Source organism: Lampris incognitus, chromosome 15, assembly GCF_029633865.1.
Source record: "Lampris incognitus isolate fLamInc1 chromosome 15, fLamInc1.hap2, whole genome shotgun sequence".
NCBI lineage: Eukaryota > Metazoa > Chordata > Actinopteri > Lampriformes > Lampridae > Lampris > Lampris incognitus.
In genome coordinates, this window is record NC_079225.1 from 25,451,316 (window position 1) to 25,467,091 (window position 15,776).

Here is a 15,776-nt window from a genome sequence, read left to right on the forward strand (position 1 = left end):
ACAGCTTGTACCATGAACCTGATCTGCTGTGGTTCTGCCTGCCAGATATCTGCTCAGGATATCTTCCTCTCCAGCACACTCTCCCACCTTGTTCATGCTCCCTGCTGCTACATGCCCACCATTCTGCTGATCCTTTCCTCCTCGACACCTACCCGCACCTCCTCCAGGACTAGATGGTGTTTGTCCTTGCCATGGGCCTTATCATAGCGAGGTTGTGGGATGGCTCCGAGCACTGCCCATCCAGTTGCTACTGTGCCTACCAAAGCCCTGTGTCTCAGCCGAGACTCTGCTATCTTCAGGCCTTCCTGGGCTCTTCACTTCCTGCCTGTCCACACCACAATGCCTGCTGATGCCACTCTGTAGTCCTTGGGAGTCCCAATGGAGCAGTGCTTCTCTTGTGTGAGAAACCCTGAACTCCTCGTCGAGGCTGCTGATAGGGAGCTGGAGTTTGTTGCTCCTCCCATACAGTGCTGCACTATTAAGGCTGCACAGCAGACCCGGCAATCTCCGGAGGTAGTTACTGATCTTCCTCTCTAAGGTCTCCACTGTCGACAGGGTTACCTCGTAAACCAGCATAGGCCAGAGGTCTCGGGGTAAGATGCCATGCAAGCCTTGAACCTGCCAGGTAGGACATACTTGTCTACTGTGGTGAGCCTATTCTCAAGCTCCTTGATTGTGGCTTGGATTGCCAGTGTATCTCTAAGGCTACAGTCAAAGACCTTGCCTAGACTCTTGACTGGTTTCTCAGTAATGGATGGGATTGCAATGCCATCCAGAAAGAAGCAAAACCAGTCCACCACGTTTCCCCTCTTCAACACCATGGCTCTGGATTTAGTTGGTTTAAAACTCATCCTTGCCCAAGAGATGAGGATCCACCTACCACCAGGCACTGATGATGTGGTGACAGTGAGGTCATCCATAAAGACTCTGTTTGGGGGGCTGCCGAATACCAGACTTGGACAGAGGGCCCCTGCACTGAGTTTCAGCTGCCTTGACCACCATATTCATGGCAAGGGTGAAGAGTGTAACTGAGATAGTACACCCAGTTATGATCCCCTTCCCCTGCCGGTGCCAGTCGAATGTTGTGTTCCCATAAGTGACTCTGAGTCTGAAGTTCCCGTAGTAGTTAAGGATGAGGTCCTTGATCTTACTTGGTACTTGGTGTTGGTCCAGGGTAGTCTCGATCAGCTTGTGGGGTATTGAGCCGTAGGCATTGGCAAGGTCAAACCAAAGCACAACTAGGTCACCCTTCCCTTTGTGTGCCTCCCTGATCAGCTGGGTGACAACTCCGGTGTGTTCTAGGCACCTTGGAACTCCAGGAATGCCACCTTTCTGTATCAAAGTATCAATGTAGGCATTCTTATGGAGGAAGTCCTCGGCACTGGCTGAACCAGTTTGAATTTAAACATACAACATGCTAAAACAGGCATCCATTACTCATGCCTTCAAGTATATGGTGAGCTTGTAAATTCATGCTAGAATGAGAACATACACTCCAAGGCAGGCAGATTTAATTAAAATCTTAGTTGGAGCAAGAACGCAAAAACATTTCCCAGGAATATTATGTCGATTCAGGGTTTTTTGATTTTGTTTGTTTTTTTTACACCCATCCCACATCATGTATATGTATAAGTTGGCTTTTTGACCACTCGTGATGGGAGACACAGAGCATGGCCTGTTGCCATCTGAAAAGGATCCATCACCAAAATAGGGTCATTAACAAATTCAAAATACATTTTATAAACACATTTCTGATGTCAAAACGAGTTACTTGTGTGTGAACAAAAAACAAAACAAAAAAACCAACAAAAAACAACAAAAAACCCCATAAAAAAACTGATTTTCCAGTGTTAGAGCCTGATTAAATTTTCTCGCATTAATTTTTACAATTAAACTGATAAAAACGTTTCAGAATTCATTTACAAACAGAGATTTTGATCAGTTTATTTGATGAATCACATGTAAATCTGCAAACGGGAAATGAGCCCGTGTGTGTTATGTGTGCGTATTCATATTCACTCCTACACAAACAACCCATCGTCAAGCAACTGATTCCACACATGCGCATGTGCGTACACGTGCACATACACACACGCACATGCACACATACAAAATAGCAAACCAACAAGAAGGGACAAACAATATTCATCTCTTCTCCCCTCAAGGTTGATGTTCCACAGTGGGCCCGACATCACCTTTGATACGTCAGACAGTGGAAGCAGTGACTCGAAGGAGACAGAGGGCAGCTCAGTGCAGTATCTCTAAACTGTTCCTCCCTTTCTTTGATCCTTTCATTCTTCACTCCCCCATATTTACCCTCCACTCCTGCTACTTATTTCCTTGTGCTTGTTCACTGTCACTTTGTCCTTTCCCCTGCTGCCCTTTCCTTACCTCCCGCCTACTCAGTCGCTTTCCCCTCTCATCCTCTGTCTGTCTTTACATCAGTATGCCGCCTCCGTCCTTCCCTGTGAGCGACATGTGATGTCGCCACATGAGAATGTGGACTGACATATAAAGGTTACAACCTTCTACTTTAACCTGACATTTGTCTGTGCGAGTGAGTCTGCTCGTGTGTGTGCTCGTCTGTGTCTGTTCATACGGTGCATATGTATAAGCCGTGTAATCCAATGTTAGTGTTCTGATCTTCAGGGCCCACTTGTTGACTCCATCCCCCAAACACAGAGCCTCTCTTACCACCACTTCTACAAGCATGGTGCGCTGAAATATGCTGAGTCTAAATGCTGAGGCTAAACATATCTAATGGATGAAAAGTGCTGGAGAAATGATTTTACAGTCTGAACACTGTCCACTCTATTGTGACGCAGTGGAAATTTGTTGATTGCTGTGAAGTCATATTTCAAAATGCTTTCTCTGTAAATTCACTGTATAGACATGACTGCAAGGTTACAAATGGCTGAAATAAACCAAAAGGACATTCACCTATGAAAGCCACAGGACAACATTTCCATATGCACTTCATCATTCCATAATCCACATTATATACAGAAAAATGGAGACAGATTCAGGGAATTATATCTACTACCTTCTTATTATTTAATGTCCGATGTTTGATACAACATCCTTGGGGAAGAGGGCTAGGTGTGGATGCATGGGGAAACATGTAAAATACTTGTGATGAAGTGCCAATGTTCCTGTTTTTCAGTGCTAGATATTTAAGTGATTCCCAAATAATCTACCCTTAACGACACCGAAATGGGTACTCTCGGCATTTCTTGAGGTACAACGGTGGATGAATCACGGGTGACTTTGTGCATGCTACCTGTCTGTCTTTAAGCACAGCCCGGGTCCTGTAGAGGAGAAGGAGGCGAACATCGCTGTCTCGGAGGCTGAAGTTGTTCTCCAGGATCTGCAGCACATCAATACGGGGACGCACCGGCAATTCTGCATCACTGCAAAATGGTCGCAGCCACGACAGCAGGTCATCTGAACTCACGAAGCTGTCACTAATGTGTGTGTGTGTTTGGGAGGCAGGCAGAATTAGAAGAAAAGAAGTAAAGATGAGAAGTTAGTGAGGGTGGGCCCAATATCAAAATGTTAAATGTTGACTTAAAAGACCGAATAAAGAAAAAAAAAAACAAGAAAAATCAGCTATATTATATATGTATATATAAACAAGTCTGAGTGAAAAAGAGGTACCTGTATCAGGTATGCCTGACTGAGGCGGTATGTGTGTGTGTGTGTGTGTGTGTGTGTGTGAGACTCACATTACCGCTAACATACCCGCTCTGTACGCTGTTGTGCACTGCCGTCACCATGGCTTCCAGGACCCTGAGGGGTTGTGGGTAATTTGTCACAGTGTCTGGTTGTCCACTGTAAGACAAGAAACAACACAAAAACAAAATAAATATCATCTTGCACAATAAGCTAATCAGGATTTTGGACTAACAACAATGTTGGGGGGGTTGTGAAATAAAAGAAATGTAAAATAATAATAATAAAATAAAATAAAAGATAAATCCCTTTTTCTTTTTTTTTTGCAGACAGGTGCAGTGAAACATTATTTCTGCGTGTGAACACATATTGTTTGAAAAGAACCCAGACCAGATCTCAAATGGTCCATATATTTCAGTCAAGTCAATTTTATTTGTATAGCCCAATATCACAAATTAGAAATCTGCCTCAATGGGCTTTACAGCAATGTATAAATAGTACAAATATGTGGAAGGACTGACCATGTAATGTAATTTCTTTCCTCATCTTTGTCAACATTGTCTCACTCCTTCAAACTTCCTTTCAATGGAAGTGTTAATTTTTCTAGCACCAAATGGTAGCAGCACTTAAAAGGTATTTTTGTATGCCTGTGTGAACCTTCTGCAGTGTCATTAGTGTATTTCCTGGCACGGTTGTGCTTTCTGCTGCAGCCTCTGTGTGTGTGTGTGTGTGTGTGTGTGTGTGTGTGTGTGTGTGTGTGTGCGTGTGTGCGTGTGTGCGTGCGTGCGCACGCGCGCGTGTGTGTTGCCAGAGGAGGGCCATTTTTCACAGAGACAGAGAAGGGAAAAAAAGGTAATTTCCCCTGACTCAACTCCACTTTGCTGCTGGGCTCATGTGCACGCACACATGTATACACACACACACACACACGTGCACACACGCATGCAAATGCTCATGTATGCACAAACAAACAAACACTGGTAAAAACACAAACACTGCACACATATGCAACATACAAATGATCCAGCAACAGCTGAAAAGACTATGCAGCATTTTTACATTCAATATATTCAAATTTTCTGTTCTGGGAACAACAATGACAACACGTGCACACACACACACACACACACACACACACACACACACACACACACACACACACACACACACACACACACACACACACACACACACACACACCTAACAGAGTAGCTATGACAGATACAAAAGATGGCCATTAGTGGAAGGCTCAGGTATGCCTGCTGCACCAGAGAGTGAAGGCTTACAGACAGCCTAAAACCAGCCTGGATCATTCATACCTGCCAAATGCGACGCTTCCAGAGAGCCCCGCAACAACTGCCAAACACAAACTCACAACTACACACTCGCAAACATACACAAAAAAAAAACCTCTCACACCAATATTCATAAAAATTGTATTCATAATCAGGAACACTTTGTCATTTCATTTCATGTATGCACGTACATGAAATGAAATGACATATTGTTTCCCCCAGCCCCACAGCAGTGCAACACAAAGACAAAAACACATATCCAAAAACTACAACATATATATCCAAACTAACACATCTTTCCAAACTGAAACATACATACAAACTAAAAAAAAAAAAAAAAAACACTGTCCAAGGGAACGAACACCAGCCAGGATGACTGTCGGAACTGCCGGTCTGTATGGGCTAGCAGTTAGCTTAGCCTGCCCCGCTTCCGCATCCTGTCAGACCACCCCTGGTGTTTCCTCCTCCGGCGCAGCTCTGGCAGGTCCATGGTCCTTAGGCCCACCGGATGCAGCAGATCAGGCTCCCTCAACCGATCCAATGCAAGCAATCCTAGCCGGACAACTTCGACACACCTCTCCGCACTCCACACAATGACACCAAAAACACAGTCAACGCCAGGCGAGGCCACCGCCAGACTGCCCTCGGTGTTATTGGAACTACCGGTCTGCATGGGCTAGCAGTTGCTTAGCCTGGTCCGCTTCCACATCCTGTCAGACCGCCCTCGGTGTTAACTTTTCAGGTACAGCTCCGGGCAGGGCTGTGGTCCCTGGGCCCACAGGACACAGCAGACCAAGCTCTCCCAGCTGATCCAGCACCAGCTCTCCCAGCCATCAAGCCATCAAATGAAGACAAAACTTAGTCGCAGACATGAACAAACACTGCATGGACAGTACTGGGTGAGGCTGCCGCAAACATGAATTCGAGCCGCCATCTTCCCACACCGGTATTTGGTGAGGCTGCGGCAAACGTGAATTCGCACCGCCATCTTCCCCATAAGCAAGAACATCAAGCAACAAAACACTCCAAAACATGAACAGTGGATGGAAATTGTCCAAGACATTTTTGTTATGGAAAAGTGGACATACATTTTGAGAGTCCAAGAGAATATGTTTAAAAAGAACTGGGAAAAACGGAACATTTATGGGAGAAATGACACTGACTAAATGAATGCCTAATTAAAATATTTGTTTGAATTTTGAAATATTTCCAGACAACTTATTTATTGTTATTTTTTCTTTTTTTTATTATTTCTATCGTTTGTATATTTTACTGTATTCTTTTTTGTGCTTGATGTTGCTGTACTGTTCTGTTTTTATCTTTTTAAAAATGTAATAAAAACTTAAGCGAGAAAAAAGGAACATCAAGCAACAAACTCAAAGAAAGGAAAACAAAAACTTCCAGTCCATAAATCCAAAAACAAGCACGTGCTCAAACACACACACACACACACACACACACACACACACACACACACACACACACACACACACACACACACACACACACACACACACACACACACAAACACACACACACACACACACACGTACAGAAAAGACAGTCTCTGCTGGTGTGCTCGTGTTGGAGCAGAATCAGATCTGGAGGGGAACAGCTGTATCAGGCTACAATAATTATCAACAGATAATGAATCAGTGCAGAAAGGAAGAAGGACAGCTAGTGTGTCTGTGTATGTGATTGTATGAGAGTGCACGTGTCTTTTTAACCATGTGTGAGTGGGCGCACGTGCAACTTCCCATGTGTTTCTCGGTGTGCATGTCTGTGTGTGTGTCCTATTTGCACATGCAGGTGCCATCTATCGGCACCATGCACCATTGAGCAGCTATAAAGAAGCAGGAAATGAGACACGGACACAATCGAGGAGATTGGCTCTTATTCATCAAACCAATCAGATGGCTCAGTGATATCTGGCGTGCCAGTTAGGCTGTTCTGGTCGGTCTGTGATTAACAGGTCTTGTAATTTCCTTACAATAGGGCAAAAAGGAGGAACTCATGGGATGTTATAAAAGAAAAACAAAATGATCCAACCTAAACTCTAAAGAGGTTTTGTGTGCACGTCAGAGAAAGCAAGTTAACTTAACCCCTCTCCTGATATGTGGAGTTACTCATTCCTCTTTAGGTTTTTAGTTAAAGAAACAAAACAGTTTAGAAATCAAAAAGTCAGGGCGTCAGGGTAGCATAGCGATCTATTCCGTTGCCTACCAACACGGGGATCGCCGGTTTGAATCCCTGTGTTACCTCCGGCTTGGTCGGGCATCCCTACAGACACAGTTGGCCATGTCTGCAGGTGGGAAGCCAGATGCGGGTATGTGTCCTGGTCACTGCACTAGCGCCTCCTCTGGTCAGTCGGGACACCTGTTCAGGGGGGAGTGGGAACTGGGGGGAATAGCGTGATCCTCCCACATGCTACGTCCCCCTGGCGAAACTCCTCACTGTCAGGTGAGAATAAGCGGCTGGTGACACCACATTTATCGGAGGAGTCATGTGGTAGTCTGCAGCCCTCCCCAGATCAGCAGAGGGGGTGAAGCAGCAAACGGGACGGCTCGGAAGAGTGGGGTAATTGGCCGGGTACAACTGGGGAGAAAAAGGGGGAAAAAATCCAAAAAAAAGAAAAGAAAAAAAAAAGAAATCATAAAGTCTATTGCGCTTGAAATTCAGCAGCACCCCAGAGACAGCCGAAGAGCTTGCAGGGCTTGGGCGAGTCCATTCTCACTTGGTCTTAAATTCAGAATGAGGGACGATGCCAACAAAATGCCCTGAGCCCAGCTCCCAAAGGCTTCTACCTACTTAAACTCTGTGCATTTGTCTTCACATTACTTCCTCCAACTTGTTGGGCTTTAAGGTCATCCATAAAGCATGGAACATCTTCAAATAGCAAGTGAAAGAGACCAGGTCGGCAGGGTGTTTCCTTGCCCATTTTTGGATGGCACTGTCCCTTTTCATTTTTTGAAAATAGAATAAAAACGGCTTTATCTGGGGGTGCTTTTAAGAATGGGGAAAAATACATCTTACCACTCTCTCTTGTGCTAAAGCACATCTACATGTAACTTAACAAGACATGTATGGGACATTGTGTGTGGATCCTGATGTTCTCTGACAGTGTGTGACTGTGTGAGGACATAAAACACCCCAAAATAAAAGGCAAAGAGGAATACTATCAGCTGTCCTTTCAACTTGAATGTCCTCTTGCATTTATATGCATGTGTTAATGTGTGTGTGTGTGTGTGTGTGTGTGTGTGTGTGTGTGTGTGTGCGTGTCTTTCTGATGCCCTCTCCTTTGAACCAGTATTGTGCTTGTTAATCCGGGGGGGGGGCGTACTAAAGATACAAAGCAGAGTACCTGAGTGCTGCCACCACTCTCTCGACTGCGTCATGTAGTACAGTTTGGACAGACAGGTGTAATGGTCCCACAGCCACATCCAGCAGCTCTGCGATTCTTTCCAGTGGTTGTCCATCTGTTGCCATGGTGACTACGAGCTCGTGGACCTTTGACCTTTCAGAGCGGGACAGGTCATAAGCATGGCTGTAAGCCTGCAACTTCTCCTGAAAAAAAAGGGACAGAACGAGAGAGGTGGTGATCTGTGTTGCCTAAACAAATGACCTGACAGGAGAGAGAGACAGAGAGAGGGATCAAAGAAAGAAAGACCGATTTGACTTTGCTTTACTTGTTTTTCTCTTCTAACAAAAAAGGCAAAGAGACTATACCTGGAGAGGTTTTACACATGCGTTATATGTGTATACTCATTTTGTGTACACTTCATGTGAACTGTTACTACGTGACGTGTAATACTATGTGTAATACATTTGTATATGTGCTGTTGTAAAATGTATATGCGGAGTGTGCTCAGTGTGTACTGTGTGTGTGTTTTCCTGGGAGACATGTTCTAACACAAAATCTAAAATGTCCCGCGGGTACGGCAGCACTACTATACACACTATTTTATTTATTTATTTATTTTTGATTCCCTCCCCCCCTTTTTTTTCTACCCAATTATACTTGGTCAATTACCCCAATCTCCCGAGCTGTCCCGGTCTCTGCTCCACCCCCCCTGCCGATCCGGGGAGGGCTGCAGACTACCACATGCCCCCTCTGATACATGTGGAGTCACCAGCTGCTTCTTTTCACCTGACAGTGAGGAGTTTCACCAGGGGGATGTAGCGCATGGGAGGATCACGCTATTCCCCCCAGTTCCCCCTCCCCCCTGAACAGGCGCCCTGACCGACCAGAGGAGGCGCTAGTGCAGCTACCAGCACACATACCCAAATCCGGCTTCCCACCCGCAGACACGGCCAATTGTGTCTGTAGGGATGCCCTACCAAGCCGTAGGTAACACGGGATTCAAACCAGCAATCCCCGTGTTGGTAGGCAACGGAATAGACCGCCACGCCACCCGGATGCCTAAAACACTGTATTGTCCTTAACAGATAGAACTGTTAAAATTTTTTAAAAACCATTCAACTTTTTAGCTCTCAAGGATTGCAAAGTACCACCTGGCCAAGGTCTTGTCATCGGAGAAATGTTTCATGGTAAAAAAAAAAAAAAAAAATCACAGAATGTTGCCTTTCTGTGATTTTCTAACCTGGATTATTGAGCATGCATAACGACATCATGGTAGAAATGTTTGAAGAAATAAAAGAAAAAAAAAACAAAAGACTTTAAATGAGGTACTCTTACAGCAGGTACCCCTACAGTATGATGAATTCTATAAATCAATTCAACTCTGTAGTGGTCTTTAATCTGTCTGGAGGTAGGTCTTTTTTTGTTTTTGCAACCAAACATTGATCAAAGCAGGCTGAATCAGTTCATCTGGATACAACGTTCATTAACAGAAACGTTTCATCACTCATCTAAGTGTCATCTTCAGTCTAAACTGACTGCTGGTACTGCAGGTGGGAAGGCTGCAATCACATTATTGTAAGAGTGTGGCCACTCTTTCAAGGATGAAGATGTGCGCATCCTTGATAGGGAAGAACACTGGTTTGAACGAGGAGTCAAAGAAAGAGGTCATCTATGTGAAGAGGGAGCGACCATCCCTGAACTGGGGGGGGGGGGCTAAGAGTATATCTGTCGTCATCTTACAATGCTGTGATTGCAAACATTCACAAATCCTCTGTGAATAGCACACATGGCCATTGAAACTCTACTTAATGGTTACACCCATATTTGCATATGAAACTGGTTGCTGGTTTCGGTCGTTATGCGACTGTATTGTACTGTATTGTTACAGTACGCAGATGACTGTGCAGTTGTGGCCCACACATCCGAGGCACTACAAGCTACCCTTGCAGCTGCTGCAAGGGCATATGGTAGGCTGGGGCTCTCTATAAATGTGGCAAAGACTGAAGTAGTATGCCAGTGGGCATCTACTCCTCCATCTCATTCACCAACCTTCAACATCTCTGACAAACCACTTGCAACAGTGGAATCCTTCAAATACCCGGGCAGCTTCCTCTCTGACGACTGCAGCATCAACAGGGAGATACAAAACCGGATTAAACAAGCGTCATCCTCTTTTGGCAGACTTAGGAGAAGGGTCTTTCAAAACAAAGACCTCAACCTCCACACCAAAATATCTGTCTACTTGGCAGTTGTCATCACGACTCTCCTCTACAGCTGTGAGGCGTGGACCCTGTACAGCCACCACCTCAGGACGCTTGAGGCCTTCCACATCAGATGCCTACAATGCATCCTGAGGATAACCTGGCGTGACCGAGTGCCCCATACTGAAATACTCTGAAAGACCAACTGCATCAGCATGGAGGCTACCGTCACCCAGCACCAACTTCGATGGCTCGGTCACGTCATCAGGATGCCAAAGGAGCGCTTACCGCGTAAAGTGCTGTATGGCCAGCTACATCTTGGCCACCGCTTGGCAGGGGGCCAGAAAAACGGTACAAAGACCAGCTGAAGACCATCATAAAAAAGTGCGGCCTGAACCCGAGCCAGCTGGAAGACACTGCCGCCCAACGCTCCATCTGGCGGCAGCTCTGTCAACAAGGGGTGCAAAACCTCGAGAAGGACCACGGTGATCGACGGACCAGAAGACGTCTGAAGAGACATGAAGCCAGTACCACACCAACACCCCCAGTCAGTGATTTCACCTGTTCTGTCTGCAGCAGACATTGTGGATCGCGGATTGGGCTTTACAGCCATAAGAAGACTCACAAGTGACAGAGGCAGGATTGTCATCATCGGACACGACGGACAACCTAAAGCCAACTGTATTGTTTATAAGGGTGGGGATAGCTGCTGTAAGCTGAGACTGAGGATGTCACTTAGTTGAGTGATGAAACGTTTCTTGTCAATAAACGTTGTAGGCAGATGAACTGATTCAACCTTCTTTGACTTTCTTACCTGGATTATTGAGCATGCATAAAGACAAACCAATAACTGACTTTGCAGACTATTATGGAGCCTAATCTACTGGAAGCAATACCTGTTTTAGGCTACTAACCCCTAAGCTTTTAGCAGTTGAGAAAGGCTCTTAACACATAACACAACTATCACGTTCTTTCACCAGTGTACATCCAACGACAAAATTGGGGACAATTTTCAATCTTCCTACGGCTGTCATTTGATCACAGTCCCCCTCTGTATAGAACTGTTCTGAACTCTCTGTCTGCAGTGTGTAATTTGCTGTCCTCATCGCAGGTCAGGATGCCTGTGGTAGACTCATTTCTGAGCTGGGATCATTACCAGCAGCCAGTCTGGTACACTTGATAAATGACTACAGTATAGCCAAACTGAACCTACGGGGTTATTTTCTATCTATCTTTCTCTACCTATCTGCCCTTTCCTGTTTCTGATTTCCTTTTTATCTGTTTCTAAGGATACAATCACCTCCAACGGGAGGGTTGTGAAACATTTGATGGGTAAGTTGTGTGTATATGTGTGTGTTTGTGTGTGTGTGTGTGCCTACGTGTGAATTAAGTTTTGCCATTCTAGCTGACACAGTTTAATGCGTGCAGGGTGTAACAGGTCAGGCACGTAGTCTAAGCACTGGCAAGGTACATGGCCAATATTGCTAACTTATCCAAAGCAGTGTGTGTGTGTGTGTGTGTGGGGGGGGGGTTGTCAGAGATTACCCTTGCTCATGGGTATCCTGATTGCATAGCAACACTCAGCTCACAAAATTGTGATGTTGTCTATGGCGGATCTCTACCTTCACATTCATAATTTGGGTTTGTACATCCTCAAGAAGCCAGACAAGCGCGTGTGAGCGTACGCGCACGCGCGTACGCTCACACACACACACACACACACACACACACACACACACACACACACACACACACACACAGAGCAACAAGGTGACAATGGGGTAAGTCAGTGTGACTTTGCCTAATGAGATACGGCATGGTATATAGGGCCATACGGTCAGGGTTTATTTGAAACAGCAGCCCGTAGATTTACATTAATATACCCTTGACTGGTCCCAGTGAGCCTGGGAAGAGCTTAGTAGAGCAGAACCACCGCAACCTACACATATCACACAAACAATCATGCATGAACACACACACACACACACACACACACAATAACACACAAGCATGCATGCAGCCATACACGCAACAAAATATACAGTAACCAATCTTTGTTTCCAAACAGACAAGCTCTTTGCTACTAAAAGGTGACCTTTATGGCTTACAAGAGAACAGAATGTACAGTATGAGTGAAATGTGTGTTTGTGTGTGTGTGAGTGCATCTACATTTTCATACCCTCAATAATATTTTCAGGACTTTTGATCAATGTTATCATTTCCAAGGTGTTTTCTATAACTGGAAAAATACTTAATAAATTACAATGTCTTCAAGGATGCGTGGGAACCCTAAGAAAGCGTAGCTTTAGTGAGCCACATGATGGGCTCAGCTGGGACTATATTTCAGAGAGGAAAGACAGATTTATCAAAGGGTAACACAACATCGGCACCATGGCTGTTAGCATATTAGTTCTTATAAAGTTATAACAAGGGCGTCCAAGTGGTGTGGTGGTCTATTTCGTTGCCTACCAACATGGGAATCACAGGTTTGAATCCTCATGTTACCTCCAGCTTGGTCGGGCATCCCTACAGGCACAATTGGTCATATCTGCGGGTGGGAAGCCGGATGGGGGTATGTGTCCTGGTCACTGCACTAGTGCCTCCTCTGGTCGGTCGGGGCGCCTGTTCAGGGGGGAGGGGGAACTGGGGGGAATAGTGGGATCCTCCCATGCGCTACGTCCCCTTGGTGAAACTCCTCACTGTCAGGTGAAAAGAAGCGGCTGGTGACTCCACATGTATCGGAAGAGGCATGTGGTAGTCGGCAGCCCTCCCCGGATTGGCAGAGGGGGTGGAGCAGCAACCCGGGACCGCTTGCAACAGTGGGGTAATTGGCCGGATACAATTGGGGAGAAAAAAATCCCCCCCCTCCCCAAAAAAAAAAGGTGTAACGAGCTGTTAAGAAAGAGGGATTGGCAAATGGTATGCAAAAGTCCCATTTATTTTTCTGTAGATGAAACACACATCAAATGGATGCGGATATGCTCTGAGTGACAACAAAGTGACACCATCTCTTTACAGGCTTGTCTATTTTGATCTGTAGTTTTTATTCACATCGCCATACAACAGAAGTCAGCACTCAGGGAGAGATTACACAGTGCCGCTTAAAACGTCCCTTTATGAAAATAAAATAAACAAATGGAAAATGTGCAGTAGTTGTGGTGTACCTGCTGGCTGTTCTTGAGTGACAGGATCAAGGCGTGGCCAAGAGTCTCCAGGTGAGCCTGCGACTGCTGCAGGTGGGCCAGGGCCTGATCGAAAGTCAGCCCCGCTGGCTTGGTTCCCTCCTGCGCTGTGGTGTCATCGCTTCCCCTCTTTCTGCTTTTGTCTCCCAGCTGGCGCAAGACTTTGGTGGCTCGCTTTATGACCTCCGCCCGTGTCTGGACGCTCAGCTGGAGCAGTGAAAGGAAGGCAAAGAGAGAGGAGAGGTAGGCGTGGCGTGAGACGGGTGGGGGAGGAGAGGAAAAAGGAAAGCACAGGGGAAGGAAAGGTGTTGAAATCATAAGGAGAGAAAAGTGGAGATGGGGCATGGAGGGGTAAGAGCCGTAAAATTCCTCTTAACATCAAGAGTGGAACAGACACAGAGGTTTCAGATCTGTCAGCCCAAACAGAGTGAGACCAAAGACTGTTCTACGCCACTAGCTACACACACACACACACACACACACACACAAACACACACACACACACACTAGGGATTTCACAGAATAGTTGACTAATCGTTCATCTGTGGTTTTAGCACTGTGCAGTAATAAAGCAGTGCCAATGCATCTACAGCAGACAGGCAGCTGGGGGTGTCATAGTTGTCATGGATGTCGTGGATGATCTAATCTTTTTGCATGTTAACCAGGAGTGCAGGATGAGTGTCATAAATAGGGAGGACATTGGGGGCGAGAGTGAGTTGTCTAGGCAGATATTAAATATTTTGCATACCACCATGCACTTTCCTTATCACGTTTCATTAAGGGAAGTTTCGCATTTCTGTTTATACTAGCCATTTGTATTTTTGTTGTTGTTGATTTTTTCCCCAGTTGTATCCGGCCAATAACCCCACTCTTCCGAGCCATCCTGGTTGCTGCTCCACCCCCTCTGCTGATCCGGGAGGGCTGCAGACTACCACATGCTTCCTCCGATACATGTGGAGTCACCAGCCACTTCTTTTCACCTGACAGTGAGTAGTCTCGCCAGGGGGATGTAGCGCATGGGAGGATCACGCTATTACCCCCAGTCCCCTCCCCTCCACCGAACATACACCCCGACCGACCAGAGGAGGCGCTAGTGCAGTGACCAGGACACATACACACATCGGGCGTCACACCCGCAGACACGGCCAGTTGTGTCTGTAGGGACGCCCGACCAAGCCGGAGGCAACACGGGGATTCAAACCAGGATCCCCATGTTGGTAGGCAACAGAATAGACCGCTACGCTACCCGGACGGCCCTTTGGCATCTGCATTTTTCTCTTTACACTAGCCACTTGGGCAGAATGTATGCTAATAATCTGAATAGTGTATCTACGACAGTTCATTCTGCTGTGTCAATGTGCCATTCACTATTACTAATGTTTACTGCAATAAACCAATACATTCATAAACATTATGCGACCTGTAGACATTCGTGTTTATTGGCGAGATTGCTAAAGTGGTTTCCCAAGTTACACCTGAAGTTGATGTTGTATTTCCAACTGTTTGAGCATGTCATCATAGTCGGCTATTCACAACTTTTGAGATGGCCTTCTAACTATCGAAGGTGGACACAATTTTGGTTGTTGTTGAACATAGATTTGTTTGAACAATCATTTTCTACATAATGCCATGTTGAATAAACAGAATTTAAAGTATTTAGAGAAGGAAAAACTCCCACAATCCCTGTGTTTCCGTTTAACGAATGACCGTGTTAACTGGCCACTTTAGTGACGGTACATGCCGAAAACACGAACGGATCATGTAGTGTCCCCCTAAAAACATTTAATTTACTTTAATCAATTTTAAATACACACTCATTTGTGTTTAATATCTATGCAAGAAAGCAGTTGTGTTCATACGGCAGTCAAACTTGCCAGGGGTTTAATCCAATCAGATTGCAGCTCATTTGTAAACAGCCTCTCAGAGCCAGTCGAGGACTTTGCTATTCATCTACCACCTGGTTGGTCCCGCTTACATTAGTTAACCCCTAACTATTGTATCTGAGGCCTTTTTTTTTTCTTTTTCTGATTTTTCTCTTTTTCTCCCAATTTAGTGGCCAATAGCT

At 45.5% G+C, this 15,776-nt stretch overlaps 1 protein-coding gene across 1 annotated transcript in view; it reads right to left on the bottom strand.

Moving 5' to 3' along the window:
• nbas (NBAS subunit of NRZ tethering complex) overlaps positions 1 to 15,776 on the bottom strand; it is a 227,784-nt gene that overhangs the window by 73,401 nt on the left and 138,607 nt on the right. Inside the window, 4 exon segments of the mRNA XM_056294466.1 lie at positions 3,281 to 3,464; positions 3,742 to 3,831; positions 8,329 to 8,531; positions 13,694 to 13,918. Coding sequence (XP_056150441.1) covers positions 3,281 to 3,464; positions 3,742 to 3,831; positions 8,329 to 8,531; positions 13,694 to 13,918 — 702 coding nt within the window.